Raw genomic sequence first — 27,374 nt, forward strand, 5'->3', positions numbered from 1 at the left:
GGCTGAAAATGTATTTATACATTTAGACAGATAGAGATGGACTTCACTTGTTTAAACTCAGCTTTAGCGCAGACGAAAGCAATAGGGGGTGGCGGGGAAAGCACGGGCTGCCACCACCCTCACATATGGCAATTGTTTCCTATCAAGCTTGCTATATTGCATTTATGTCATCCCCTGACATATCACAGGAGGCCACAGATGCCAAACTTTTAGCCAAAAAAACCCCAACCTGCAGCTTTTAGTGAGGGCTGTCTTCCAAATTCTTTTTGTTTTGTTGTTGGTTTTCTTTTTCCTTCTGCTTTTCATCTGTCTGGTTTCTATTTCCACTCTTTCTGTTCTTCCCTCCTCCGTTTTGTTTTGTCTTGTTTTGTTTTTTTACCATGTTTGAGGAATCTCAGTTGCACTGGGAAGCCCGGGAGGTATGAGTGGAATGCTCAGATTTAATACATCCTTGCCTGAACTCTCTTTTGACAAATCAATTAATATCTGTGGGCTCTGGGGGCAGAGCATTGGGGGGCACAGGAAGATGAAGCAGCTGGGGTGCAGGGCTGGAATGATGCTGGGGAAGCTTGGCTGGGATCAGGAAGGGAGGACTGGGGAGGGGCTGCTTCAGGTGCAAGGGGGTGACACAGAAATTTATGAGATTTTTCAAATTCTGGAGCCAAGCACATGATTGCAGAGACTGGTTATACCTTCCAGGCAGGCAACCACCTCGCCCTGCAGTGCCAGATCCAGTGCTCTGAGCTCCAGGCCTAAGGGATGATCCACAGCTGGCAGAGGATGGTTCCCATGCCAGGAGTGCTGTTTGGTCTGAGGGAGCCTCCTGTGCCAGCCTGGGGCAGAAGCTGCCCTTTGCTGATCGATGGGGCGTCTCAGGGTGCTGGGATCAGGCGCCTGTGAAGGTTTGGGAAGGTTTGAGGGAAGGACTTGACTTGTACCCTGGGTGCTGTGCATTCAGGACAAGCTGCTCCCTTCAGATCTGCTGCTGAGGACTGGGAGGGTTCCCCTCTTGGCTCCATCCCTGGTGTGCATGGGCCTCTGCAGCTGTGTTTTTCAAATGCCATTCAAATGAAAGCAGAGAGGGGAAATCCCATTTCACTGGGAATAGCTGTCAAATGCCGAGCAGCTTTTCCTCCGAATTCTGTCTTTTGGCTTCCTTGCTGCAGACTGACACATGGTCTCTTTCTCTTGATCAATTTGTTTATCGTTTGCTTGATTATCATCTTCAATAGCAAGACATGGCAGGTCTCTTTTGTTAATCCTGTTACTACTGGCTTTGAAGCAGAAATCTGGTTTAGGAAAAAACATTTGGGTATGTTAAACTTTCTAGAAGATGCTGCCCTTGAATACCAAATCATGCATGACCTGATGTATTTGAATTGTCTACATTATTCCTGAGCCTTGCATTTCCATCTGTTTGGGTCCTGCTCCTCATCTCTCCCTGTGTGTACACACACACCTGCACCAAACTTCCCTTCTGGCTTTCAGAGCAGCTTGTGTGGCTCTTCTGAGGGAAAAGCACAAGCAGAACCCTCTTCTCCATCCCCATCTCCTGGACCCACCTCTCTCCCAGTGATGCCACTCTGCCAGAGGGAGCCCACCCTGTGTGAGGGGCTGGAGTGCCACCCCATTGCTTCTCCTGGGTTCCTCCTCCAGCAGAGCTGCTGCTGCTGAGCTCACTCTCATTAATGTTTTTCAAGTGATATATGGTTGGAGGAAGATGTGAGAGCAAAGCCCTGGAAGAGTGATGACCTCCCATGCATCTTCTGCACAGGTACCCAGAGAGCAGAGGCCCCCTGTGCCTTCCCAAGGCAGCCCCCTCCTCTCTCTGTACCCCTGCAGGCTGTTTATCTTGTGGGGAGGACTTTTGGAGGTCCAGGAGAAGAGTTTAGGCTCCAGAGCTCAGCCAGTCCTTGACCTCTGGGCTGAGGCTTGCTGTGGGGAGGTGACAAATGAACAGTGACTGTGGTGCTGTGGGTTGTGTGTGGATTCACGGGTGGAACATCTGCTCATGCACTTCATGTTTACAGAGCCAGGGCACCCCTGGTGGTTTTTTTCTTTTTTAGTAAAAAGCAAGACCACGTTTTTTTCAGTTGCAGAGTTACTTGGCTGTCTGGTGCTGTCAGATACATCTTTGGTTCAGTGAAACATTCTTTTCTCTGACAAATCCTCATGATTTGGTCTTGGCTGCTGTGGGAGCCTGGCTACTCCTGTGCATTCCAGAGGTGGATTTGAGGAGGCCCCAGCAGATGTTGGTGCTGTCATGGGCACAGCTCTCTCAAGGGAGCCCAAACACAGTGGCAGTGCTCAGGGACAAATAAATCAATGGCTCTGTCCCTCTCCTGCCAGCAATAAAACAGCTACCAGTGTCTGCAAATCACCAGGAGATGGAAATCACCAGGGTTTTTTTTCCTTCCTGGGCAGCTGACTGCTTGTGTTGTTCCTTATTCCATCCCAACCAGGTCCTATTCTCTTCCAGCTTTTGATCCAAACCCAGAAGTACTGGAGGATGTATGGCTTTTAGGTGAGATAGTTTGGGAACCACATCTTGCACTATGGAAAACCAGAGGATCTCCTCATGCACTCCACAGGGTTTTCCTTGTTTTTTCATGGCATCTCCAGAATTCCTCATGGGGCAAACAGTGCAGAAGAGATAAACAGTGTTCTGCAGTTCTGGCTCTTACCATCATGATTTCATCTGGGAAACTTAAATCTCTGAGTGAGCAGACTTTGAAAAGAAGCCTCATTTTAGGCTTCTTAACTGAGAGGGGAGAGCAAAAAGGTTTTATGTCCTTGTTGGAATTTTAAACTCGTGTGAGAGGGGCAGGTGGCTCCAAGCATTGCTTTGGATGGAGGGGCAATGCCAGGAAGGCCTGGGGAGGGTGCTGAGATTTTGTCCCTGCCAAGGGCACACAGGGATGACCTGGGCTGGGGGTGTGTGCCGGGCTGGGCAGGGCACTGTGGGCACTTGCTGAGACCCACGAGGCCCTTCCTCCTCTCAGCACCTTTTGCTTTAGGCTGTGATTTTGCTGCCCCCAACAGTCTGCTGGTTTTGAACCTGCCTGGTGCTCTCCCACATTGAGATGTGGCCCTGGAGAAGTGGGATGTGAAAGGTCTGGTCCAAAACTCACCCTGTAGGACTCACTGGGGCTGATCCCACAAACCTGGTACATCCCCACGTTCATGTTTTAGTCACAGGGACATGGCCTTGGAGTGACACCATGCAGGTGAGGTCACGGTTGTTCTCTCTTCATGCCAAGGATTTCAGTCAGGGCAGGATTCCAGTGCCAGGACTTCACCTGGAAAGCCCATCCTGAGCACCCAGAATTAGAGCAGTCAGTCCAAATCAAAATAGATCCACTAATTTAATCAGCATTTACATGGTTTAATTGAAGATTGTGCCCCTTACATCATCTACCATGGCTTATCACTCTCACCACAATGTAGAACAGAGATTTTTTTTTTCCCCACCCCCCAGAAGGTATTTCAAGAATGTGGTAAAAAAAAATACAAAGAATATGTAACTTTTTCTGGAAATGCAACATTTCATGAGGGAAATTTGAAGGATAAAGTAACTGAATTCCAGGCAAACAGGCATCAGTATTGTTAGGAAATACAGCTCTCTGCAGGGCAAAAAAGAGTGGCATGCCAGGTTTAAATAGGAATTTATAGCCACTGACTGCAAATTACCTTATAAAATTACTGAAACCTTCCTAAAATCATCAATTATGCATTTAGTCCTGATTGTCATTTATTGCACTCCTTAACTGTTCAGTAAACTTTTCTGGATTAAAGGGTGTGTTTCAAATTGACATGGGGCTGTTTTATTGATGTAAATTAACAGAGTATTTTACATAAGGAGCAGCTGAGGGACCAGCAGCAGAAGAGACTCTTAATAAAGAAGAGTCTCCACTAATAAAGGCAACACAGAGTTGGCATTGTGATTTCAAGTGAGTGGAGTTGTGTGGAATGATGAGTGTGCAGGCAATAGTCATAAATCCTTGAAATCAGGATTGTTATCAGTACGGAGTGCAACAGTGGGGGCAGAGCACAGACTTTTAATCACTCTGTTTAAAATAAGAGGAAGAATGACAGATAGAGAAAACAACAAAAAATCTGGTGTATTTACACTGAGTCCACGTTAGGTCTTCTGTTAAGTCTTTTCCAAGACAGAACATGCTTCACATGTTTTCACTGTTGGGTTTTTTTCAGTTATTAGTGTTTCATTCATTAGTGTTTCCTCAGAGGAGCTGTGGCCACACTCCACCCAATGCAACCCCTGTACCACCACTATGCCACCAAGCAAGTGGCTTTATTTCTCCTAAAAGGTGCTGGACTTCATGGGATTCACAAGCCAGGATGCCCAAGTCCCCTTTTGTTTGAAGCTGTTCTCAGCTCGTTGGGTTTCATTCCGTGCTGCTCTGTGGAGGCAGCGTGATTCCAATCATACCATTGCTGATTGCATAAAATATGCCCTGAATCCAACACGTTGTGTTAAAATCTGGTGTCTGGGCCCTGTCTGATTCTGAGCAGAGTAGCTGTTGGATTGTGTTCCAGCCATCCTTAACCCAAGCCAAGTTGGGAGAGACTTGATTGGGATATCGGTGAGGGGTAAAGACTGTGAAACCTCTGCTGTGATCGATGGAGTTGTGCACGGAGAGGACAAATATGCACAAATACTTACCCAGAATAGTAGGGCCTCAATTCAGTTGTATCTGGCAGACTTTTCAGCTCAACTTTCAAGAAATATTGTTTTTAATTGACCTTCGTGTAAGTAATTTGAAGAGCCAGCACCGCTTTTCGCAAGGAGAGTTTTGAGCATGGAAACTCCCATCGTATGTAAAATTAGTAATTTTACTGTATCATGAGTGATTAAACCTGACCCCCCAGGGAGCCAAAAATAATGCTGTGTGACTTCCTTGCCCAATTAACACAGAACAAATGTGAAAATGTGTACATTACAGCAAATTGTGTGCTAATTGGCCTCGAAGAAATACTAACGCTGAGGAAGAAATGGCCATGTAATTTCAAACATATTTGAGAGGTTTCGCAGTCTGCTTGCAAATAGGAGGGGAAAAAGTCAAAATTTGACAAAACCATTATTTGTTATGATTTATTCACTCAGCTCCAGTCTTGAACCTGGGAGTTATTGGCAGCTTCAGCTAAGATTCCTGCTGAGTATTTCTCCTTATAATGACTGCATACAGCATTTAGCTCAATGCTATTTTTTGGCATAGTGTCATAAATATCTATTCTAATTCTTCTCTCTATATGTGTAACTAGGGTTAGATGCTTTTTTTTTTTTTTTTTTTGCCTTTTTCCCATGAAAATACCTCTAGATTCAAGACAATCTCCTTCTCCCTTTCCTGAGGAGAATATTGCACTCAAGTGCAGCAGTAGGATTATTCTCCTTGGGCAGGAACCTCTCTGCCAGGTCTGTACATCATTTAAGTACTGGCTTAAGCAGAGAATAAATGTCCATCTGTGCAGGGGAGAATTTCATCTGGTCAGGTAAGTTGGATCTGACCCACAGGCTTAAGGAATCCAAGATTTACTCACTATTCCTAAAATCAAATCTCTTCCACTTCATTTTCTATCACATCTAGAGTTTATATATTACATTTTCTCTATGCTTTCACTATGTCTTTGGAATAAAACTGATTGAAGATGTAATTTGTGAGCTAGAGATAGATCCCATCTTTCCATACGTCTGTCTTCCATAAGTACAGGAAGCAGAGCTCTGGGCTATTCCTCTGCAGCAAGAATATCCCAAAATTTGTCACTGGAGCTGCAGACTGATGCACTGAAGTGTGATTTGGTCACAGTAAAACCCTTTTGTAAGAGATAAAAGGTCAAGTATGTCCAAAATTAAATTATGCAGTGCCATCAAATTGATGTAATTTTCCTTGATGATTTCAGCCAAATCGTGATGTCCCTGAGAAACACCATGATTTCACAGAATTAGCTTTTTCTCCTGGAAAAACTAGACCCAGCATTATTTCCAGAATCTGCTCTTCCAGCCTCTACATGTGCAGAGATCCCAGGGACCTGGGAGGAGTTGTTATGTGGAGCAAGCAGTGTCCTGGCAGCAGAATTCCTCCTGGTTTAGCTCTTGCTGAAGTTTAACAGGTTCGTTTTAAACTTTAGGGTTTTTTGGTTGATTTGCAGTGTCCTATACGAGCTAACTTAGAACAGTGCAGTGCAGCACACTTAGCTCTGATCTTAAATTGTTTCTGCCAAGCAGGCACAGAGACAGAAGTGTCTTTTTCATGTCCCTGAGAGTTCTTCAGGACATTTATAGGAGTTTGTACCGTTTATTTCCCACTTAAATGTTTCCTCTCAGTTGTTGAGAGGCTTAATGGCTTGGAGGTCTTGTATTATAAACTTTGTAGAAGCTACCAGTATTTTGTCTTTCTTTTAGGAAGAACTGTGGTGGAGGGATGGGCTGGAGAATAGAGAGGGGCTTTAAGGCTGTGGCTCTGGCTGACTTCTGTGGATAAACCCAGCAGCACTGAAAAAGCCAATCATGTATCATGGAGTGTTCAAACTAGCAAAAAACTTAAAAATAACTTTTTTGGAAGAGTTGTGAGCGTGCAACAGCCCTTTGTCATTGGAAAAAAATTGATTTTCGCTACTGTTATAATGTATATTTTAAATTGAAGTTGTCAGAACTAAGCGATGCTAACAGGGGAGCCTGCAGAAGCAGAAAGATGCCAGTCCCAGGAAAACTCTGGTGCATGATTTTTGTTGAAAATATATAGGAAAGTAAGATGTGACAATCATCAATTTAGAGATGGAAGAAGAGGATGGTGTGAGTGGTTTGTGACCGGGTTTGGTGTGATTTAACTTGGTTTTACTGGATTTCTTCAGGGGAGAGCAGTGGCCCGGACGTTCCGTGAGCGCCACTGCCAAGTCATTTCCACTGATTAAGGACTTAGAAAAATCCTTTTTGTTGCCATCAGGGGGAGCTTTTGAGATCTTTCAAGAGTGAAAAAAAATATTAAAAAAAAAAGAAAAGAGGAAAAAAAAAGAAACGTCCCAGCTCAGAAACAGAGATCTACAAACCAGCAAGCAGCCAGGAGCTTACCTGTGGCTACAACCAAGCCAAGGAAACCAGGGGAGCTGAATTCCTTAGGCAGAAAATTACCAATTTTGAGAGAGGATTTTTTGATTCAACCCGCCAATAAAATTAATAATTTTTTTTTTTTTTAATCATTATTTCCAAAAAATAACCCAGGAGTCTTTGGAGCACTCAAAAGCCAAATCCTACTCTGTTGCTACAGCTTCTGGAAGGCAAATGCTCTTCAAAAAGCTTCTCTCCTTTTAGCTCCTGATGATTCGATGGGGACCTTTGATGCAACATTTGGATTAGCTGCACACAACTGCACTGAGGGGGACCACAAAAGGGGGAGCCTGGCTGATTGCATAACTTTGAGAAAATAATAATAGGAAAAGAAGGAATTAGAGAAAGAGAGAGAGAGTGGAAAAGAGAGAAAGAAAGAAAGCAATTAAAAAAAAAAAATCTGAGACTCAAGTTTCAAGACTCTTTATGTGCTGCAGAGGAGCATAAGGTTTACCAGCAAAGTGCAACGGGGAGTCTGAGAGGAGAAATAGCTTTCTGTTTTGCCAAGAAAAAAAAAATAGGAATGTGTGTTTTGGACTGGACTGAGAAAGAAAGCTGGGGAGACTGCAAAAAGGGGGGTGCAGGATTTTTGTCACATTGATCCATTCATCTTGATTGTCTTCTTTAAAAAATAAATAAGGAGGGAGGGGGAGTGATAGGGGGAAAGAGAGGAAGAGAGGAAAAGAAGGGGGGAAAAGGAAAACAGCAAAAGTGTTTGAACCTCTGGAGCTATCTGTTCCTTCAAGCTGATTGATTAGTCATGATCCCTGCAGTTTTAATGGGAATCATTCAATTGGGAAGGTGGAGCACCCTAGAGTAGATTAGCATATTCTTGTTTACTCATCTTCTGAGGGGCTTTTTCTCTTTTCTTTCATTTTGTGGAGAAGAAGGGAGGGGGGGAGGTTGGGGGAAAGGAGGGGGTTGTGGCTTATGTTATAAAGGAGGCCAAAAAAATAAATAGATTAGAGCATCTTTTGGGGGGAGGGAAATCAGTGGGTCTGAGTCCTGGAGAAAGCTGGGGGGTTGTTTTGGGTTTTTGTTTTGTTTTGAGTGTGTGTGAGTGTGTGTGTGTGTGTTTTTTTTAAGAAGGAAAAAAAAATAAAGGGAAGAAAATTCAGCAGAGAAAAGAAGAGAGAGAGGAGTTCCAGCTGTGGAGGAATAGAGGAGAAGAAGACAGATAGAGAAGGAAGAACAGAGAAATACATTTCAACCAAGAAGGAGTTTTGATTTATTTGAATTTTTTTATTTGTTTTAAGGAGAAAAAAAAATCTATAAGCAGGAAAAAGAAAGAAAGAAAAAGAAAAAAAGAAAAGAAAAAGCAACTGAGAAGGGTTATAAAAAGAGCAAATACCAAGAAGGGTGAACAAGAGAAGAAAGTCAAGGCAAGGAGGAGCCCAAAGCTGGCAGATCGGGAGGATTTGCAGGGGAGAAGGGGGGGGAAGATTGGAAATGCAGCTCTGGAGTTTGCTGCTGCCTCTTGCGCTTCTCTGTACAGCCCTAGCCAGTGGACCCGAATGTGGGATGGACGAGCGCTCCCGCAGGGCACGAAGGGACACCAGGCACAGCCGCCAGCTCCTCCACACTGCCCCGGGCACCTGTGCCACCAGGTTAGCCCGAGGAAGGCGCTCCACTGCTGGGCTGGAGCCTGGGCATGTCCCCCGCAGGAGGCAACAGCGGGAGGTAAAGGACGAAGAGGAGTCCCTTACCCCGAGCAGGGCGCTCTATTTCAGTGGCCAAGGTGATCAGCTGCGGCTGAAGGCAGACGTTGAGCTGCCCCGAGATGCCTTCACTTTGCAAGTGTGGCTGAAAGCCGAAGGCGGACAGAGATCTCCGGCTGTCATTGCAGGTAGGTCCGGCCGTGCCTGTGGCTTCAGCAGCATCCCCGCTCGGTGCCGGGAGGCGGCTGGAGGCGTGCGTGTGTCCGGGAGCGGGCTGTGCACACCCAGCCCCGCGGGAGTGCCCCGCGGCGCTCCGGGGATGGATGGATGGATGGATGGATGGATGGATGGATGGCAGCGCCTCTGCCGGGCTCGCCTTCGCCCCGCCACACGGTCCGGGAGATCCCCGAGCTCTGCCGACCGCCTGGAAGTACGGGCTCGCGGGAAAAGTTATGTAAACTTTTGCATCGGGGAAATGGCAGTGCCCTGGGGGAGTTTTTCTGTCTTTCTGGGTGCGCGGATTGAGGTGCAGGTAGAAGAGGCGGCTCTTGCGGTGGGGTTTTTGTCTGATTGTCAGGTTGGAGAACTGTAAGTAGAGCGTTTGAAAGCGGCTTGTTTGTATGTATGGAAAGAAATGTATGTGACTGGTGTGTGGCTGCAAAGAAACGCATATCTAAGGTCCCCCTACGATTTCCTTGGTTTTATTGGCTTTTTAGTGTACTCCACTGTTCGCTCTTTAGATGCAGTGTTAGCATGTGGTTTCCAAAAAGCTATAAAGGAACTTTTTGGCTATTGTGAAACCTCAAATGAATCAAATGAGTTTATAAAGTTCCCAACCCCTCGACACTCAGCTACGGCTGGGACTCGCACTGCAGCTAGAGGATGTGTGGAGTATTTTTGTCTCCCCTTAGAAATGGCAAGTGTAACATCAATGATTCTAAGGTCAAACAGCCCTATAAAATCATTTAGTACTCAAAGCAGCTACCAGTCTAAGCTGTCTGAGCTGGACAATAACGAGGAGTATTGCACTTTTCTTATTTAAATTTTATGAGCCCATCCTGAATTTGGGTCCCTCTCCCCGCGTTCGCTCCCTCTCCCCCTCCCTCCCTCCACCTCCCGCCCTTTCCCCGCTTTAGTGATAAAGTGCAGCGAAGTTGTCGTGAAATCGGATACTTTTCGGAGGGTTACAAACCCTTATAAATGTCGCCACATCCATCTTTGCTCTGAAGGAAGTCATAGAAAATGGAAATGCCCTTAAAAAAAAAAAAAAAAAAAGGAAACAAGTCAGAAACAGAAACGGCTATTGGGGGGCGGGGGGAAGACATGTTTTACAGTTCTTCTGGCAGGGAGATTCCCTGAAAGTACAAGGTTTCCATGTCCTAGGATGCCTTAAAGAGACAGGGAGGATTTCCCCTTTCCCTTGAAGTGGAGTCACTTCCTCGCAGGCGGCAGCGCTCGCCAGCCCCGCTCGCTGTCCCCTGCCACCGTCCCTCCTGCCACATCCCCGGCTCCGCTGCCCCATCCCTGACCGCTGGAAAGTTGCTTTGTCCTAAAGAAAACAAAAAAACTGAGATGAACTCAGCCGTGCTTTTCCTTAACTTTCGGTAATCGCAGCTGCTCCGCTGGTTTGTGAGAGGAGCCGCCGTTCGTGCGGGGTTGCCGGGGTGGGCAGGAGGTGCCGGGCATGGGCTGGTCCCGTGTGCCTTCAGAGCAGTGATTTCATAGGTGAACCACATTATTCCTTGATTTATTCCCCCTGGCTTTCTCACACTCTGCTCTTCTGGTTCCCAACCCTAACTTAAACCCCAGGGCTCAAAGTGCTTCTCTTTCAAGTTAGGGAAGGCAGAATTGGGGTTTACACAGATCTCATCGGTACCCAAACAGGGTCAGTGTAGTTTTTAATGTGTTTAATCCAACGCCTAGGACCCCATGTCTGTCTTTGGTGCAAGTATCTCTAATTCTCACAACAGGGAACCTAGACAAACACGCACAAAGATCATTTGTAGTAAAATACTTTAATTGGATGGGGGAGGTTAGGTTGTTGCCTGTATAAAACACTTGACCCATTTTATGCATGGAAATAACATTCCACTGTGAAAAATGAAGAGAAATGCCCCAGTTTTGCACCGTAGAGCTTCAGCTCAGCTCGGGAGGACTTTGTGATTTTTATTTTATATTTAAGCTCCCCCTGCCCCCCTCGCACGCACTCTTGAAGAGAAGCCAGGTTTGGCTCTGTGTGTAAACACCTGGAAGAGGTCCAAGAGGAACTCACTTGGAGTATCCTCTGCACACCACAGCCTCCCAGACCTGCAGCAAGCTTAGGGAGAGATTACGCTTCCCTCAATGAGGAAATCAAGGGTTCTGGCTGCCAAAACTCTTGGCTTTCACATTTTCACTGTTTTGGGATGTGACAGACTGAGGAGCTCCATTCTGCTGTAGAATTTGCATCTGTAGGACCCCACTGAAATAAAGAGCCCATCTGGGTGTTTGGAGGGGATGGGACTGGGGCACATTTGCTGGCAGTGCCAGAAATTAATTTCTCCCCAACTTTCGTCCCAGTTGCAAAGTGGGAAGCAGTGTGGCTGTACAGATCTGAGGGGAGGGGTGGAATTGACTGGAATACACCTCTTTTTCAGAGTTGCTCTTGTGTCTTCCCCTACTTTCTGCCCCCCACTTTCTGCCCGTGATGACTGCTCCCCTTTCACCACTCCCTGTTGGCATATAAGAAATTAATGCAAGTGGTACATGTGTGCCTATAGGCGAAACCTGTTGTGTCTGTTAAAAATCCCATGTAGGACCCAAGTTGTTATCAGCTTCTGTGCCTGAGCCCTGACATAACGGAGTTCTTCTGCTAATCCAGGCTACAGGAGTTTCTGTCTGGAGCCAACTCTCCTTACGTCACCCTCTGCTGCAGTATTCAATTTGTTTTCATAAATGGCTAATTTTACAGCGCTGTTAAGTGGGTTCGTCATTGTGCCGGGCCATGCCCTGTCTCTGATGAGAGGCAGTCCTGGTGCCAGGCTCTGCCAATTTTCACGCTGCTTGGCAGCGCTGTTATTGCCGCCCTGTGTGACTCCACTGCGATCTGCTCTGGCATTTGTCAGAGGGAAAAGCTGTTGGGAAACTGGAAGTCTGACCCGTTGATCTGCGTTACGCAAAAGCTCAGGAGCCCTGTCGGGGCTGGGCTGCGCTCCTCGGAGCGGCTCCCGCGGTGCGGCTCCCGGAGCAGCTCCCGGCTCCTGCGCACTCGCCATCCCTCTTTCCATCCCTCCGTCCTTCCATCCCTCCCTCCTTCCATCCATCCCTCCTTCCATCCCCCCGGGCCGCAGAGTTTCGGACAAACCCTGCTGGGATGGATGTGCGCACACCCCGCAGCTCGGCACATCCCTCTTGTAAACACGCACATGTGCACGTAGAGTCAGCCGGGGCTTGGGGCACCTTCCCCCGCCCGGGTTGGGGATGCTGGTGCTCAAAGGGTTAAGGTGGGGCTGTGCTGGGCTCGGTAATGCACACGCACCGTGCGGAATGAGCGGCTTCAGAGCGCTGCTGACCTTGCTGCTGCTCTAATCAAAGATGTTTCAGTTCCACTGTGAAAACTCAGCCCCATCCTGAGAAACGGGATCCTCCCGAGTCCCTGTCAGGGTGTTTTCTGGGGTGTGGGGTGGCTCGTGTTTTCACAGGAGGGAGATGGTGACTCTTTACTGGCTGGGAGCTGAGAGGAGCGGGATGAATGATCGGCAGCGGGAGCCGGAGTAAGAAGGCGTGCCTGCTCTGAAGAGTGAAAGTTTTTTTTTGTTTTGGTTTGGTTTTGTTTTGGGTTTTTTTTTTTTCCCCACTTCTTGGTTTCATTCCCCTCTGTCTCTATTCCTCAGCCTGCCAACAGGGAGCATGATCCCAACTTAATAAAGCTTCATATGGAAGGGAGTGCCTATGTTTTCCCAACTTCAGTCCTTGATGAACATAAAACTGCAGCAGAATCCAAAGGGAAAGAAAAGCCAAAATCAGCATGGTGAAGCTCACTTAAAGCCACAGCCTTTGCATGTAAGGGACTGAGAAACATCCATGTCAGGGTCCAATAATTAGGTAACTATAAAGACACTGCTTAGGTCTACTCCCTCTACAGAGGTAAAGAATACATGTTTATTCTGGGGAGTTGTTTCCTTCTGAAGTTTTGGACTCTGATATTGGTTTAATACACTTCAGGTATAATTGGTCAGCTGGGTCCTATCTCCAAAGCTGATCCTCGTGCTGGGTATGCTGGGAACTTGAGGATGTTTTCAGTAGACAGTTTACTCAGAATTTCGCTGGCATTAAAACAATAGGCAGGTAAATCACGTGGCATTTTCCACAGCCTGTTGTCTTTCAATTGTATGAACTTTCTGGTTGTGTTCTGTGATGAAGAGCTACAAAGAAGGAGAAGTCAAATATAAAAGTTGTGGTTCTGTTGTTTAATTGGTGCTGGCACATGCAAGGTCTCAGGGTGTTGGCCATGGTGGGCAGAGTGGAGTGACAGGAGCTGGAACACCTGCACAGATGCTCCTGCAAGGTGACAAATCTCTAAAACACCATTGCTGAGGGTGGGGGAAGCTGTGTGGGTTTGGCTTCCCTGTGGATGGGTTCAAATGATTATCCACTTCATGACTATGGATCTGGATGGGGCTTGACTCATAGGTCACTGAACAAAATACCCTCACAGCTTGTCATTTACTAAATATTTGCATTTGAACAGCATATTTCCTTCAGCCTGTGGAAGCTGGGACAAAAATCAGAAACTGATTTTTCTTTCTATAACATTCCAATTTAATCTAGTCTCATTCTTTTAACCAGCTATAGTCTAGAGTTAGAACAGCACAATTAGAAGAAAGCTGATTTTTTTTTTCCCTTAAAACACTTACATGTAGGCTGCTCTAATTAATTAAATGGTAATAAAACAGTGAGGGCAATTTGACTCTGTGTGTGAAGGGTGGCAAATTTAGATTCCTAAATGATGTATGGCTGTCTCCTGTAGGCACAGGGCTGTGTCCCAGGCTGAGTTTGCCTCTCCAAGCTTCATTTCAGCCTGATTTATTTCAAGCCAGCCTGTTTCACTTAGAACAACTCGCGTGAGGCAGAAAGCAAGCGGCGAGGATGGTGTTTGGAGAGAGAGCAGGAGCAGGGCTGTCCTCAGGGACTGCAGGAGATGTCTGGAGGAGCGCAGAGCAGAGCTGTGCAGGGCGGGCTCGGTGCTGAGGGCGAGGGGAAGCCCTTGGAGAGCCTTGGCACGCAAAGCCACGGCCAAACCAGCCCTGGGAATCAGGCTGGAGCTGCTCTCCAGGCCCCCATCCCACCCCACGTGCTGCCAGGAGAGGGTTGTAGGTGGCCAAGGGGTGCTGAGGCTGTGGCTGCACTGAGCACTGGTGTCCCCTGTCAGCCCCAGCCACACGTGGCATGAGGTGGGATGAGCTTAAATCCCAAATCCCAGAGGGTTTCACTGATGCTGGCTCCCTGGGAACCCTAACCCAGGCCCTGCATGCAGGTAGGTGACACTTTCCAGTGCCAAACAGGGCTCTGCTTGCAGAGCTGACCCAGGTGCTTGCTGAGGCAGCTCCATGGTCTTTGAGTCCACTCCCCTTTGCCAAGGGTGGGAGAGACCCTTGGCTGAGCACACTGACCTGCAAAGATCCAAGTGCCAGTGGACACCTCGCTGGTCACTGGGGCCTGACTCAGCTTAGGGGCAGCCAGCTGAGGGGAGCAGGGAGTTTTGGTGCAGAAATGCCTTCCTTGGAGCCTGGGTCTGGCTCTGCCAGGACATGGGTCTGTCACAAAGAGGTGAAGCCACAATGCATCCAGGAGCACTCTTAACTCAAAAGCGTTTCGTGCCCTGGAAGTCCAGAAAGCCAGTTGTGTCCTGGGGTGTGTCAGGAGCAGTGTGGGCAGCAGGGCAGGGGGATCCTGCCCCTGTGCCCTGTGCTCAGCTCAGACCCCACCTGCAGAGCTGCCCCAGCCCTGCCCAGCACAGGGAGGAGCTGGAGCTGCTGCAGAGATGCAGAGGAGACGGAGCAGCTCTGGGATTGTTCAGCCTCGAGGAAAGAAGCTTTGGGGTGGCCTCAGTGTGGCTTTTCAGTGCCTGGAGAGGCACCAGAGAGCTGGACAGGGACTTCTGACAAAGACCTGGAGTGCCAGGACAAGAGGGAATGTGTTCACACTGAAAGAGAATAGGTTTGGATCAGATATTGGGAGGGAATTCTCCCCTGTCACGGTGGGCAGGCCCTGGCACAGGTGCCCAGAGCAGCTGTGGCTGCCCCTGGATCCCTGGCAGTGCCCAAGGCCAGGGTTTGGAGCAGCCTGGGACAGTGGGAGATGTCCCTGCCCATGAAAGGGGGTGGAACAAGATAACTTTTAAAGGTCCCTTCCAACCTGAAACATTTTATGAAAAATATTCCAGGACCAACAGGGTTTAGGTGCTCTCAAGGCCACAGGATTAACCAAGTGCTTTCACATTGGGTTTTCATGCTGGCCTGAGCCAGGAAAGAAAAAAAAAAACAAAAACAAAACCAAAGTATAGTGTCTTTTTTCAAAAAGCCATATTGAAAAAAACAAAAATAAACCCTCCATGACTGGGGTCAACTGAAATGCTCCCATATAACAGTTTTGCTTCTCATTTTATCTGTTGCTTTTTCAGCTCCTCTTTTCTTTTCCCCAGTAGAAATTGCAGAAGCAGAGGAGGGACCACCTGGGTTGCCAAATTCAGTCCCCTGCAGTGTCAGGGATATAACAGCAGATAATTAGTCCAAACATTCACAGAAAATCCACTTTGTAGGTTCTGATATAGCACAGGCCACAGAAGATTTCCCAGTGCTCTACTATAAACCAAAGCTCTTTAGCTAAGACTGGGAGTCACCATTTTAATGTAAGACAGGAAAAGAGAAGGACAGATCGACAACATCTTAAGTACCTAAAATCCAAAACATTGGTTTAGAAAACTGTTAAGTATGAGAAAGAAAAACATTGTCTGGTAAAAGGTATCAGCTTTGTTATTTTCAGAGAGTTAAAATGAATCAGGTGTTTTGACAGTTATGAAACTTCTATTGAAATTTTAAGCTGGAATATTTGCCAGAACTGATCCTTTCCCACAGATAGTCTGTTTTGATTAATTTCCCCTTTTCCTGAGAAAAATATTTTATCAAACAATTCCCACCCTTTTCTGGTCTTAGCCTGTGTGGCAGTTCCTACATCCCTACAGTTGTAGTAGGAATGAATGCTTGATTCTGTTTTTACTTCTTTGCATCTTGCATTCCAGATGATTTAGAAAATGTATCAGAAAATACTTGTTTGATCAAAATCCTCTATGTTTTTTCTCTCCAGTGTATCAGCAAGTCTAATATAATCTGTTTCTTCATTTGCCCTCCTCTCTCAATGCTACCAATTTTTCCATCTAGTACTGTTTGCATGGGCAGCGTCTGTTAATCTTCCAATTTCATAAATGCAAAATATACTGGACTCTTCTATTGCCCGGGTTCTGGGCATTTGCTTCATGCATTGTTCTGGGCACAGTTGCTGTACTGTGCATTTTGTTTCTTTGTTTTCCCAAAAAAGAGGCTTCTGAAGATGAAGATGTAGCTTTTCCCTGACCTCATCCTTCAATTGCTCTGTGCCCATTTCCCCACCTAGGGGTTGCTGGCATCTGGATATGATTCTTGATTTTATTTCACCTTTCTGTGGAGAAGGAATACTTGATTGTTGTGCTATTTTCTCTGTCTCTCCACATTTCTCTTCATTTTCTCTGCTGTGAGCATGCATGCACACACACACCATTTCCAAAGCCCCTTTGATTTTCTTCCCAGATCAATAGAGCATTTAAACTCCAATGATCAAGGAGGAGCAGCTTGTTTATTTCCCCACATATCCTGACACAAGTGGCACATCTTGTAAACTGCTTTGATTTGATGTTAGTGCCTATTATAAAGTTTACTCTCCCCAAAGCCATCCATGAAGTTCAAGTACTCTTACTCTGAGCAGGAGCAGAGCAGAATTCAAAAAGGCAAGGTAAAAAGAGAACAGGAGTGAAATATCTTACCACAGAAATTTGCTTTCTGCTGTCCTTGATACAGTGATCAGAACAATTTGAGGACTCCATAAGGATGAGGATTTGAGGACTCCATAAGTTTGGCAGCACCAAGTGAGGGTACATTGTGCATCACAGTTAAAAGTGAACAAATATGAATACAGGTCAATTAGCCCTTGGCAGAACAGGGCTGTATTTGTGGTTGCACAGAGAGCATGGACTTGATCCTAAGCCTGGACAAGATCATGAAAAATCCCATTGAGCTTGGCTGAATCTGGCAAAGGCTGTGATTTCAGAGAGTTTTCCACACCCCTTCTCAACATCCTGGACCTGTCTGTGGTCCTTGTATCCTTTATTTTGCAGACTTTTTTTGCTTTAGACATGCAAGAAGAAAACCTGTGAAGCCCTAACATCAGAGGAAGGGGACATGTTTATTTGGTTTTACTGTACTCCAAATCTCAAATTGGCCTCTGTCTCTTTCAACCTTCCTTCTTTTTTTTCCCCCCCCCTCTCTTTTTTCCTTTTTATTTTCTTCACATTAAAATCTCCCCTATTCCAAACTCACTCTCCCATTTTCTGTTCTGCGGGGTGATGTAATTGTGTGACTTTCCTGTCCAATCCCTCCACCCTCTCTTATCACTATCCTAGCCTCAGTTTTTCCCCTGCTGTCTGGTGTCCTTGATTCCCCTGCTTTCCCTCCTTCCCTCCCTGCACGGTCGCTGCTTTCCTGCTCCCGTCCCATCGTCTGTGCTGCAGGAGGGTGCTGTCCCCTCCGAGGGTGGCCACAGGTTGGTGGCTTTGGCCAGCTGGTGTTGGAAGCGCTGTGGGAACACGGGGTAAGCAGGCAGTGTGCTTGTGTGTGCAGCCAGGCTGACGGGCTCGCCTGTTTTCTGGGAATTATTGATATTGTTCTGTTTAATATCCATCCTCGCCGTGCACAAACAAGGAGCGAGCGCTCGCTCTCACAGAGAGGGAGTGAGGGGGAAGCGAAACTGAGAAGCATCTGGAGTTGGCCTGGTGAAGCAGCAGCTGAGAGATATGATACCAGCTCATGAAAGCAAAAGAATTGCTGTGTTAGAGAAACAAACCACTCTGTTCTGTGCTGGGCACCTCCTGGGGCCTGGTGGGCTCTCGAGTTTTCCTTTTGGGTGATATTTAAGGCTTTTTTATCTCTTCTCCTTCCTCCCCTCTGTTGTGTTTTTCCTCCTTTTCTTTATCTAATTTATTGTCTCTCTGTTTGTTTTAAATCACTTTCCCATATGGATTTCTCTCTTCTGACCCATCTACCCCTCCCTCATCTGATTCCCAGGAGTCATCTGTCGTCATGGAATTGGGAGAAGAGCAGCCCTGTTCCTGACACTGAGCATCAGCTGCAGGCTCCTTTCCTCCTTCATTCTCTTCCTCGTCTGTTCTCTGCTGTTAGTGTTGGAAACATATTCACAAAGATCATCCACTGGATTGAGGAAACAGATTTTATCACCATTATTTTGTTTGTTTTATTTAAGTCAGGGAATGAAATGGAGAGGAAAGCCTTTGCTGTTACCAGTGTTACTTAGTTTTGAATGGAGTTTTTTCCTCCTGTGCTAATGTATCCTAGTGCTATTATTTTTCTTTATCTTTGCAGCAAGATTATGGTTTTATAGTCTTGAACTTGCTGCAAAACTTCTTGCTGCTGATGGTGATAAATCTCAGGTGTGAGAGAACACATCCCTTAAAATCAGGGAAATTAAGGAATGGAGGGATGCTCTGACTTGTCCTGGATGTGGCAGTGTGCTGGTGACAAAGTCAGTGATCAAACCCACCAGCAGCCCTTTTGTTATGTTTTATTATTGTTTTTTAGGGATGTTGATGGTTATTCCTCAACTGAGATTGTTCTCCATGTGGAGTCACATGCCTTAATTCCTGTAGGATATTTCCTTGTGGCTGTTGATGGTTCTTCAGTGGATGAGGACAGTGGTGGTGATGGAGTCTGTCACCTGCCAGGTGACATCTCGCAGGTGACAACACAGGGGCTGGGGGAAGAAGGCACTTGGAATTTGTGACATGAGCTCTTTGGAGATGGCAGAAAATCAGATGGTACGGAATTCATATCTCTGAGCCAGACACACTGGTGATGGTTGAATCCACACAAATTATTGTATTTCTCAGATGGAACAGTGTGTGCAGCCCCCAGTGGGAGAGAAAAACAAATATCAGCAAAGCCCCTTATTTCAGAACACTCCAATTTAAATTGGAATACTTTGATATTTTTTTTATCTGTCTCCACATTGATTATTGTATTGACTTGCTGAAATGGCTTGTAAAACATAGAAGTTGTAACTGCTTATCTTCATAGGAAATGCTGAAAATCTGCTTCTGTGTATCTCAGGTTAGTAAATTAAGGACAAAAGCAGCTCCATAATGCTAACCCCATAGTTAAATCCAGACCAGGTGAGAGGTTGCAGAAGGGGGCCCAGGGGATTTTTGGGGAGGGATCACCACCCAATGCACACCCTCGTGGCTGAACATCCAGTGTTTTTGTCAGGAGCATCACCAGGGAGGCTGCACATCCAATCCACGGGAGTTTGTTCTGAATGCAGCAGCATCTGTGCTTGTAAAGTCTGAGGTGCTAAAGTTGAAATCTGGAGCTTGCATTACTACTGTCTTACATGTCATCTGTCTCGTGGATAAACAGAGCAACCTCTCGGAGGTCAAAACAGCACCTTTCACCAGTGATAATTTAATGAGAATTATTTTCAGCGTAAACTAGACAAGAATTGGAAGCCTCCCGTGCTGTAGCTCGTGAATGGAGATGTTCAGGGAGAAAAGGAGTACTGGGAGAAAAAGCAAATGTTAACTAAATGGATTACACACACAGTTTTGAAACATACTTGGCAGAGGGAAGGGCAAGCAATACAAGCCAGATTCTGCTGTTGAACACACCAATGTAAACCTAGAGTAACTTGTTTGGAGAGGAAATCAGGGAGGGGGGCTGCTCCAGACCTGTGATTGTGTAGAATTTGGGGCAGAAACAGAGGGCATGCAATGGGGAAACTGACCCAGCTGAAAGGTAAATGTTGTGGAGAGCAACCTCCAACCACCATCACCGCTGTTGGTGGTTTTATTTGGGTGTGTAATGGTTATGGTGATGCAGTGGGAAACATTTGTACAATGTGGGGTTGTTTTTACTTTTTGAAGTATTTTCTGCATATACCTATATCGTAATCCCTCCAGACTGTGGAACTGGGCCATGTAGCAGTGTTACAGTGAGCCCTTTGTGTTTCCGGCAACAAACACTCCTGAACTCTGCTCTCCAGGCTTGTGGCCTAAACTCCTTCACCCCCGCCGGTACTGTCCCATCTCCAGCAAAAATATTCCCTCCTCTGTTTATAAACAAACACCCTCAGAGGAAGTTCACGGGAAGAAAAGTTAGTTAGTGAAAATCAACCACGCACCCAGGCCTGGGCTGTGGGTTGGAGCCAGCAGGGTTGCTGGATGTTTCCTACCCTGCATCTGCTTGTAGGAGTTTCTTTGATGAGATGTTTGCCTCTCTAACTCTGTGTCTTCCTCATCTTTTTCCATCGTTGTGGAAAATATAAAAGAAGTGGGGAAAAATTGTGGTCTCGATTTGCTTTGAAATCAGCATGGACAACATTTGGGAACCCCAACAAGAAGGTTGACTTCAGTAACCCTGTACATTTTCTTCTTGGTAAATCCACTGATTCTGTCTGTTTTGTTGTTGTTGTTGTTTTAACATCAAAATCTAGATTCTGGCTCCTGGCAAAACTGTTGCTCTTGAGTTGCGCAAAGGCTGTAAAAGGACTAAAATAGCCCAAAGGATAATTGTCCACTATAGTCTGAGCACAGGGCTGATGGTACATCTGGTGTTGCACACCATTCTCACAGAAACACCCCTTCAGGAGGTAGGAGTGAGCAGGACCCAGGGGAGTGGGTAACACGGGACTGTGGTCATCATGGGCATGAGCAAAGCATGGTAATGGTGCCAGCAGCTGGAAAACACAGAGTATTTTTTGACTTGTTCCAGTGGTCCCACAAATCTCTGACAGCTAAGGAGCAACTGAATAATAGACCATTTTCTTGTGGCTGCTCCTGGTTTGTGTCTTTAGCACTGCACCTTGGTCTTGGTTACAAGGTGAGTGGATTAGATGTTTGTTTCCTTCCAGGAGATGATTGGATCCTCTAATAAGTCTTTCTGGCCACTCAAAATTAACAGGAAGAGCATCAGATCTAGGAAAGCTCTGGCAGTAAGGGAGGCAGCCTGGTCAGGGCTGTGGTTCTTCACTTGGGCAGAGGTGGGGTGTCAATGCAGGGCTCATGCCACTGTTCCAGGCTCCCTCTCTTCCATAAGGAGTGTGTTTGGAATTTGGAGCTAAGGGAGCTTTTACAGATATTAATAGATGTGGAAGTTGTGGTCCCACTTTTAGTTCTAAGAGCCTCAAAGTTTTAGAAGTGTACTACAAAAAGTGTCCAGTGCTGGCAGAATCTCCATACCTTAAAATGGGGTGGTTTAAAATATTCTTACCTACTGCTTTTTTTTTTTTTCTGAAAGAGTAGTTTCTCTTACTGAACCAATATTTTCTGTCAAGTTTTGTCTGCATCAGTGTGGTCTCTCCACTTCCTATCCCAATGAGGGGAAGAAAATCAGAAGTGAGCATTTTGCATTGCAGCATGGACAGAGTTTATCAATTGTTGCACAATCCCTTTGCCTGCAAGCAGGTTAAATAAAGGAGCAGGGTGGAGCAGTGATGGAAATGGACCTGGTTTATACTGGTGAGCTTCCTCCAAGAATTCCAGCGTAACTATTAACAGCTTCTCCTGGCAGGAAAGTTGAGCAATTCATTCTTACCCTTTGAGGAGTTCTGAATTATTGAAGAGCAGAGGATCTTCTGCTGGGAAAGGCTGGAATTCCCCGCAGTCCTCTTGCTGGGGATGGTTTAATCAGACAGACTGTTTACATTCTGCGTCTCAGCAGAGGCAATGCTCAAACAGCAGTGGTCTTCAACTGGGCGCTGTAGCATGGGGGGTTTATTTTATTTTGTTTTAAACATCGGCATACCACCAGTTTTACTGGGAAATGGCCATCTGCAAACACCTGCAGGCTCCATGGAACAGGCCAGAGAGGGAAGCAACAGCAGCTGCATCTCACAGAGGCAAAATGAGACAGCAAGGGGGCCGTGTTTCTTCTCCAGAGGTTTCTGCAGGGCTGGGATTTGGCAGCAAAGGTGGGCTGGGAGCACTTGCACTCCTGGAGGAAGAGACCTTGCAGCAGGAGGAGGCTGAATGTTGGTCCAAACTCTTCTCTGAGCCTCAAACACTGATGGTAGAAACAGAGAAGCAAAAGCCTTTTTACCAAAACCTTGTGTTTTGCCTCACATTGTGAAGGCCAAACTGTTCTGTGAACAGTTTCTGTGCTCTCAGACTTAAGAGTGTTCAGACTGAATTAAATGGGAGTTATGTATTCCATGAGAGAGAGAAGAAGGAAATGAGATTAGGACAGTTCTTCCTACCACCTCCCAAATCTCCACTCCCTCGGGAGGAACATCTCTTGCGCCTATATCAACAAACCAACAACCTATTGCACTTCTGTATGTCCAAAATTGGCCATAAAACTAGAGTCAAGATTTTAACTTGTGTTCAGATACTTTATTATTTTTTACTCCTCTTTGGTAGACTCTGGAAGTGATGTATTTCCGCTCCCCATGCACAGGATTTTCTGTGCCTCACTGAGGAGGACGCACGCAAGTAGGCAATGTGGCCAACATTCTTCCAAACCCCAGCAATCCAGCCAGCTGTTCAGCAGGGCTGTTATTTATTGAGAGCTGTCAATGTGTTCAACACATGGTGTCCTTTGCCCTGTCGAGCCAACAGCCTGGCTTTTATGGGTTTCTCTGACACTTGTCACACTCTGGTGACAGGACAAGCTGGAACAGGCACACGGGTTTATGTGAACATTAGTCTAGAAGGGCATTGCAACAAGATGCTCTATGAGGGAAGGAGGGACAGAGACCAGTTGGCAGAGGAGAAAACAGAGGCTGTTGCAAAGGGTAGAGGTTCCTTTTTGGCTGGTGCTTTCAGAAAAGAACAGAGATTTCCTTCAGTGATAAATTAGATGCTTGGGGAGAAAGAAAGGGTGTTTGTTTCAGCAGTGATGAAACTCCTGTGTGAGAGAAGCAGACTCCCTCTCCTGCTAATTCCAGCTGCTGGTTCTGTGGAAGTACACAGGAATTGCTTTGGGGTTTTAGTTGCTGTTCTGCAATTGCTGTGAGGTGCCTTCATCTCTTTCCTTTCCATCTCCAAAGGCAGGACATGGCTCTCAGCAGCCTGCAGAGAGATGGTGTTGCAAGGATGAGGAAATGTCATTAGTGCAGTGCTTAGTGAATGAAGCAGTGAACGACAAATGCCACTCCTTGGCACCAACATGTTGGAATGCTCAGCCAAGAAGCCCTGCTGGCCAGGGTCGTGCTAAGTTCCTATGCTGCTGTAAAGGGAAGACTGAGGTTGTGAATGCCAAAGAGACAGAAAGACAGGGGGCACATCTTGCCAATCTCCTACTTATCTATTTGTCCCATCTTTTTTTTCTTGACTTGTGTAAGCTCGCATTCATGAGTATCACAGGTATTTATTTTCCCCCACTGAAAAACAGAGCCATTGCCTGAACAGTGTGACTCTGGCCACATTCCCTCCTATTCAGCACAATGCAATCTTGGCTCTTTACTAGTTAATATTTTCTGTCAACAACCTGCAAGGAAACAAAATCAGTGCTGATAAAATTTGCAGATGTTGCAGAGTGAAGGGAGTGGTAAACAATGACCAAAACAGGACTCTCAGTTGGGTGTTTTCAAAAGCTGAGAACATGAAAACTATGCATTAGAGTAAAGCCAAATGTGAAGTCATTCATATAGAGAGAGGGGCAGCAGGTCACACACAAAGGATGGATGGAAGGAAAGGATCTTTCACCTGGAAGCTGAATGTGGAGCAGCAACTGCCTGTTGGAATAGATAAAGCATGTAAATGTGAGCTGCCAATGTGGGGCTGTGGCCAAAGGTTTGGAGTCATCGTTGGCTGGGTAAACAAGGAGATATTGAACAGGACTGAGGAGGTTGTGTTACCCCTGTAATGACTCTGGAGTGGCTGTTGCCAAAGCACTTTGTCCCATTCTGGTGTCTACAGTTTTAAGAGGGATGTTGTATGGAAGAGGATTTAGAGAGAAAACAATCAGCGGTGGCAATAATTATAGGATTTGTAACAACTCTTGAAATGTTAGACTCAAGATGATTAGGAGGTGACTTGATCACCATGATCCTTAAATGAATGTTTTGGGAATATTAAACTGATAATTGTGGGTTGGAAATGAATACTAGAGGATATGAGTAAATCCAATGGATCCAGTGAAGACTAAGCAACTTTAGAACAGAGTATTTTAGCAGTGTTTTAGCCTTGAGAGTAGTCAGTAATTGAAAAACCTTTCTGAGCAGAGTGGTGGAATATCTGTCACCATAGCTTTCAATATAGAACTAATTGTTTTTCCAAACTGAAAAGTCTTTAAAGAGGAATTAATTCAGTGATCACCTGTATTGTGTCTAAGATCTTCTAATGTCAGAGTATTCTGAGGTTTTTTTGCTATTACTGGAAAAATGGTTGAAGCCAACAGTAAAGCACAAGCAGCACTAAGATACTAATTTCAAATCTTTTAATTTCTCTCTTTTTATATACTATGGGCCCTCCTTGACACTGGTAGGGTATTTCTGATCACCACAATATTTCCAGCTGATTGTGGGGTTTCCTCACCATCACTGCAGTTGAATTGTAAGGCTCTGTTTCATATGGTGTTTTTAATCCTGTTTAGATATTGTCACCTTTTTCCAGAATGATGTGCTGAGCAATGGCTTGACTTCTCCCCTTTGAAACAGTCCAGTGCACTGTCTGAAAACCACCTGAAAAACAAGACTGAAGTATTTTCTCATTGGAGATTGTAAGAGCTTTATTGCTGACCTCAATGATGCTGAGAGTTTACTTCCAGAACAGAGAAAGAGAAAAAATTAAGGTTTCCTTCTAGAAGCAGGACTATTGACAATGCCAGGAATGTGAAGCCAACACAGCAGACCCTTAAAAACAAGAAGTGGATGAGAAAGCAGAGAATAAGTTGGGGGTGACCTAAACTTGTTATCTCCTTGCTGGGTGGTCTGCCTCAGTGTCAGGGCAGAACACCAGTCCAGGGAATGCAGGATACTGGAGTGACCCATTCCTGTGACTTTAGCTGGGTTTCAAACATTGACCAAAAACCTGTCGAAGGTAATTAGTGTTCTGAGACAGGATTTCATTTCATTTGAGCTATCCCCAGCTGGAGACTGTTCCTCAAAACTCAAATTTAAGCCAAGTGCTCTAAATGCCCCAGTCTGCTCCCTCCAAGCCATGTGCACATGTATATATAGGCCCCTGCACAGAGAAAATCGTGCCTGTACATGGTATTTTGTTAGTCTTCATTGCTCTACTTCCAAATTTAACCAGAAGTAGAAGGGCTGAAATAACATAAGAAAGGCTGGACATATGATATTTCCTGCTGCTCAGCTAAATACAAGAATTGCCAAAAATCTTCCAAGGTAGCTTGTTTCTTTTACATTTTTCTCCCAGTTCTGCAGACTTGAGAAGGTCAATTACTTTCGAGAAGGATTTAGCTTTGGCAACACTTATGGAAAGCGAAGCAGAATTGTGACCTTTTGGAGGTTTGCCCATCGCTGTCCCATCTTGTCCTTTAAGAACTAAAGGCTGAATTTTCACAGCTACAGTCGTCAGTTTAATAGGTGTGAATTTGTTTCTGTGCACTTCTAAGACATCATGAGTATCTGTGTGAGAATTTGCTTTTAGATGTCTATTTATTTGTGCTCACAGATCAAGTGATCAGTGGTATTTGTAGAGCAGAAATACAGGCTCAGGTATTTCCAGGAGGAAAATCATACCAAAACAAATGAAACTGGATTCAAACCGAGCAGAATAATAAAGCTCTAAAATTCTATACTTAGGTTAGTCTGTGGTGACTCCAGCCTATCTGGAATGCATACTATAATAGTTATATCATGTTAGAGAGGCAGGGTTTTTTTCAGTAGGACGTTTCCTAGAAAGCAGAAATATCTCTGTGGTTTGTGTATGGGTTTGGAGCTTGTGTGCAAGTATGGAGCAGGGAATTTGAGGCATGAAACAGTCAGGATTAGTGAAGGCCCGGATCCCTTTCATAAGCGACAGCAGAAAACAGGCACAATCAGCTCCCTTCTCCCCACTGCTATTGCAGCCTCCTCCTCTGTGGATTGTTTTGGAGTCAGTTCTTTGAAGGTTGATAAATGCTTCAGTTGTTTCTATTAGTACAGGAAAGATGCAGTCATATGGGAAAGCCAGATGAAATAAGATATTTGATTCTGGATAAGATCGAAGATATTTTTACAATAAGATATTTAATTTTCACAAGGCAAAGTCATTGCAGGGTATAAATCAGCATAAATGCACTGGAACTACTCAGTTTTGCACTCACAAAGTGTCTGCCCAAGAATGTTCTCAAAATCCAATTAAATAACTAGAACTGTTTCATGTGGAAATGCCCCTCAATTACAAAGACAAGTCTAAGCTATCATGATGTGATTTTTACAGTCTCCTCGCAGGGTGCCCTAGTTTGCATTCATGGAATTTTTTGTTTTTGTTTTGTTTCTGTAATAATGTGGATGTTGGCCATCTGTCTGATCCTGGGAAGGTTGTAAGGTTGTCCCTGCTCCCCAGGTTCTCTTCCCACTCCCTCATTGATCATAATGTTTGATTTAGGTGCCACTAGATTTCCTCCTTTGTTCTCCAGCCCTAACCTCCCCCCTGCAAACACACATGCATTGTGCAATGGTGTAAAAGCTCTCCTGCCTGCAGCTGGGAGTAGTAACTGCTCAGCTGGTTCCAGCGTTGCCCTAAAGCTGCTGTAAAGGTCAGAGACAAGGGAATTCTAAAAAGCAAAACAAGCCGTGTTGTTGTCCCCCCTTTAATCCTGGCTGTGTGTTTTGATCAGCACCACAAGCCACCTCATGTGCAGAGCTCCACTTCTCCCAGCCCTGTGTTTGTGGCCGTCCAGGGCAGCGTTTCGGGCGCTTTTCCAGCCCCGCTCCGCGCTCGGGCGCTGCCGCAGCTGATTGACTTGCACTGCTTGTCAGACACAAAGCACATTCTGAAAGGAAATGCCATATTGAACTCCCCGTGAGCTGATGGGTATTGTGCACGGTCATCTGATGGCACAGATGTGCCCCTAATAATCCTTCCAGGAGGATATTTCCTCCTGGGATGCTCTGGCCATCTGATCTGCTCTGAGGTATGCTGACCTATCTTGACCCAGTTTATGATCAATTCTCTCTGCTGTTTTCTAAAAGGAGCCCAGGAATATCTCTTTATCATTTAGATTGCCTAGAAGTTATGGTATTGCGTGTCTGTTCTTTCCACAGAAGATACTCTGTGGTTGCTCTCAAGCATTAACTCTTACAAAGGGGAGGAAAGCCACTCAGTGTGAGCAAAGGTAAATTTCTCT

At 45.7% G+C, this 27,374-nt stretch overlaps 1 protein-coding gene across 1 annotated transcript in view; it reads left to right on the top strand.

Moving 5' to 3' along the window:
* The first annotated feature begins 7,023 nt into the window (after positions 1 to 7,023).
* PAPPA (pappalysin 1) overlaps positions 7,024 to 27,374 on the top strand; it is a 180,837-nt gene continuing 160,486 nt past the window's right edge. Inside the window, exon 1 of the mRNA XM_030286607.4 lies at positions 7,024 to 8,969. Within this exon, the coding sequence (XP_030142467.4) occupies positions 8,573 to 8,969 (397 nt within the window). The 5' untranslated portion in view covers positions 7,024 to 8,572. The remainder of the gene's footprint in view (positions 8,970 to 27,374) is intronic.

Source organism: Taeniopygia guttata, chromosome 17 (genome assembly GCF_048771995.1).
Source record: "Taeniopygia guttata chromosome 17, bTaeGut7.mat, whole genome shotgun sequence".
NCBI lineage: Eukaryota > Metazoa > Chordata > Aves > Passeriformes > Estrildidae > Taeniopygia > Taeniopygia guttata.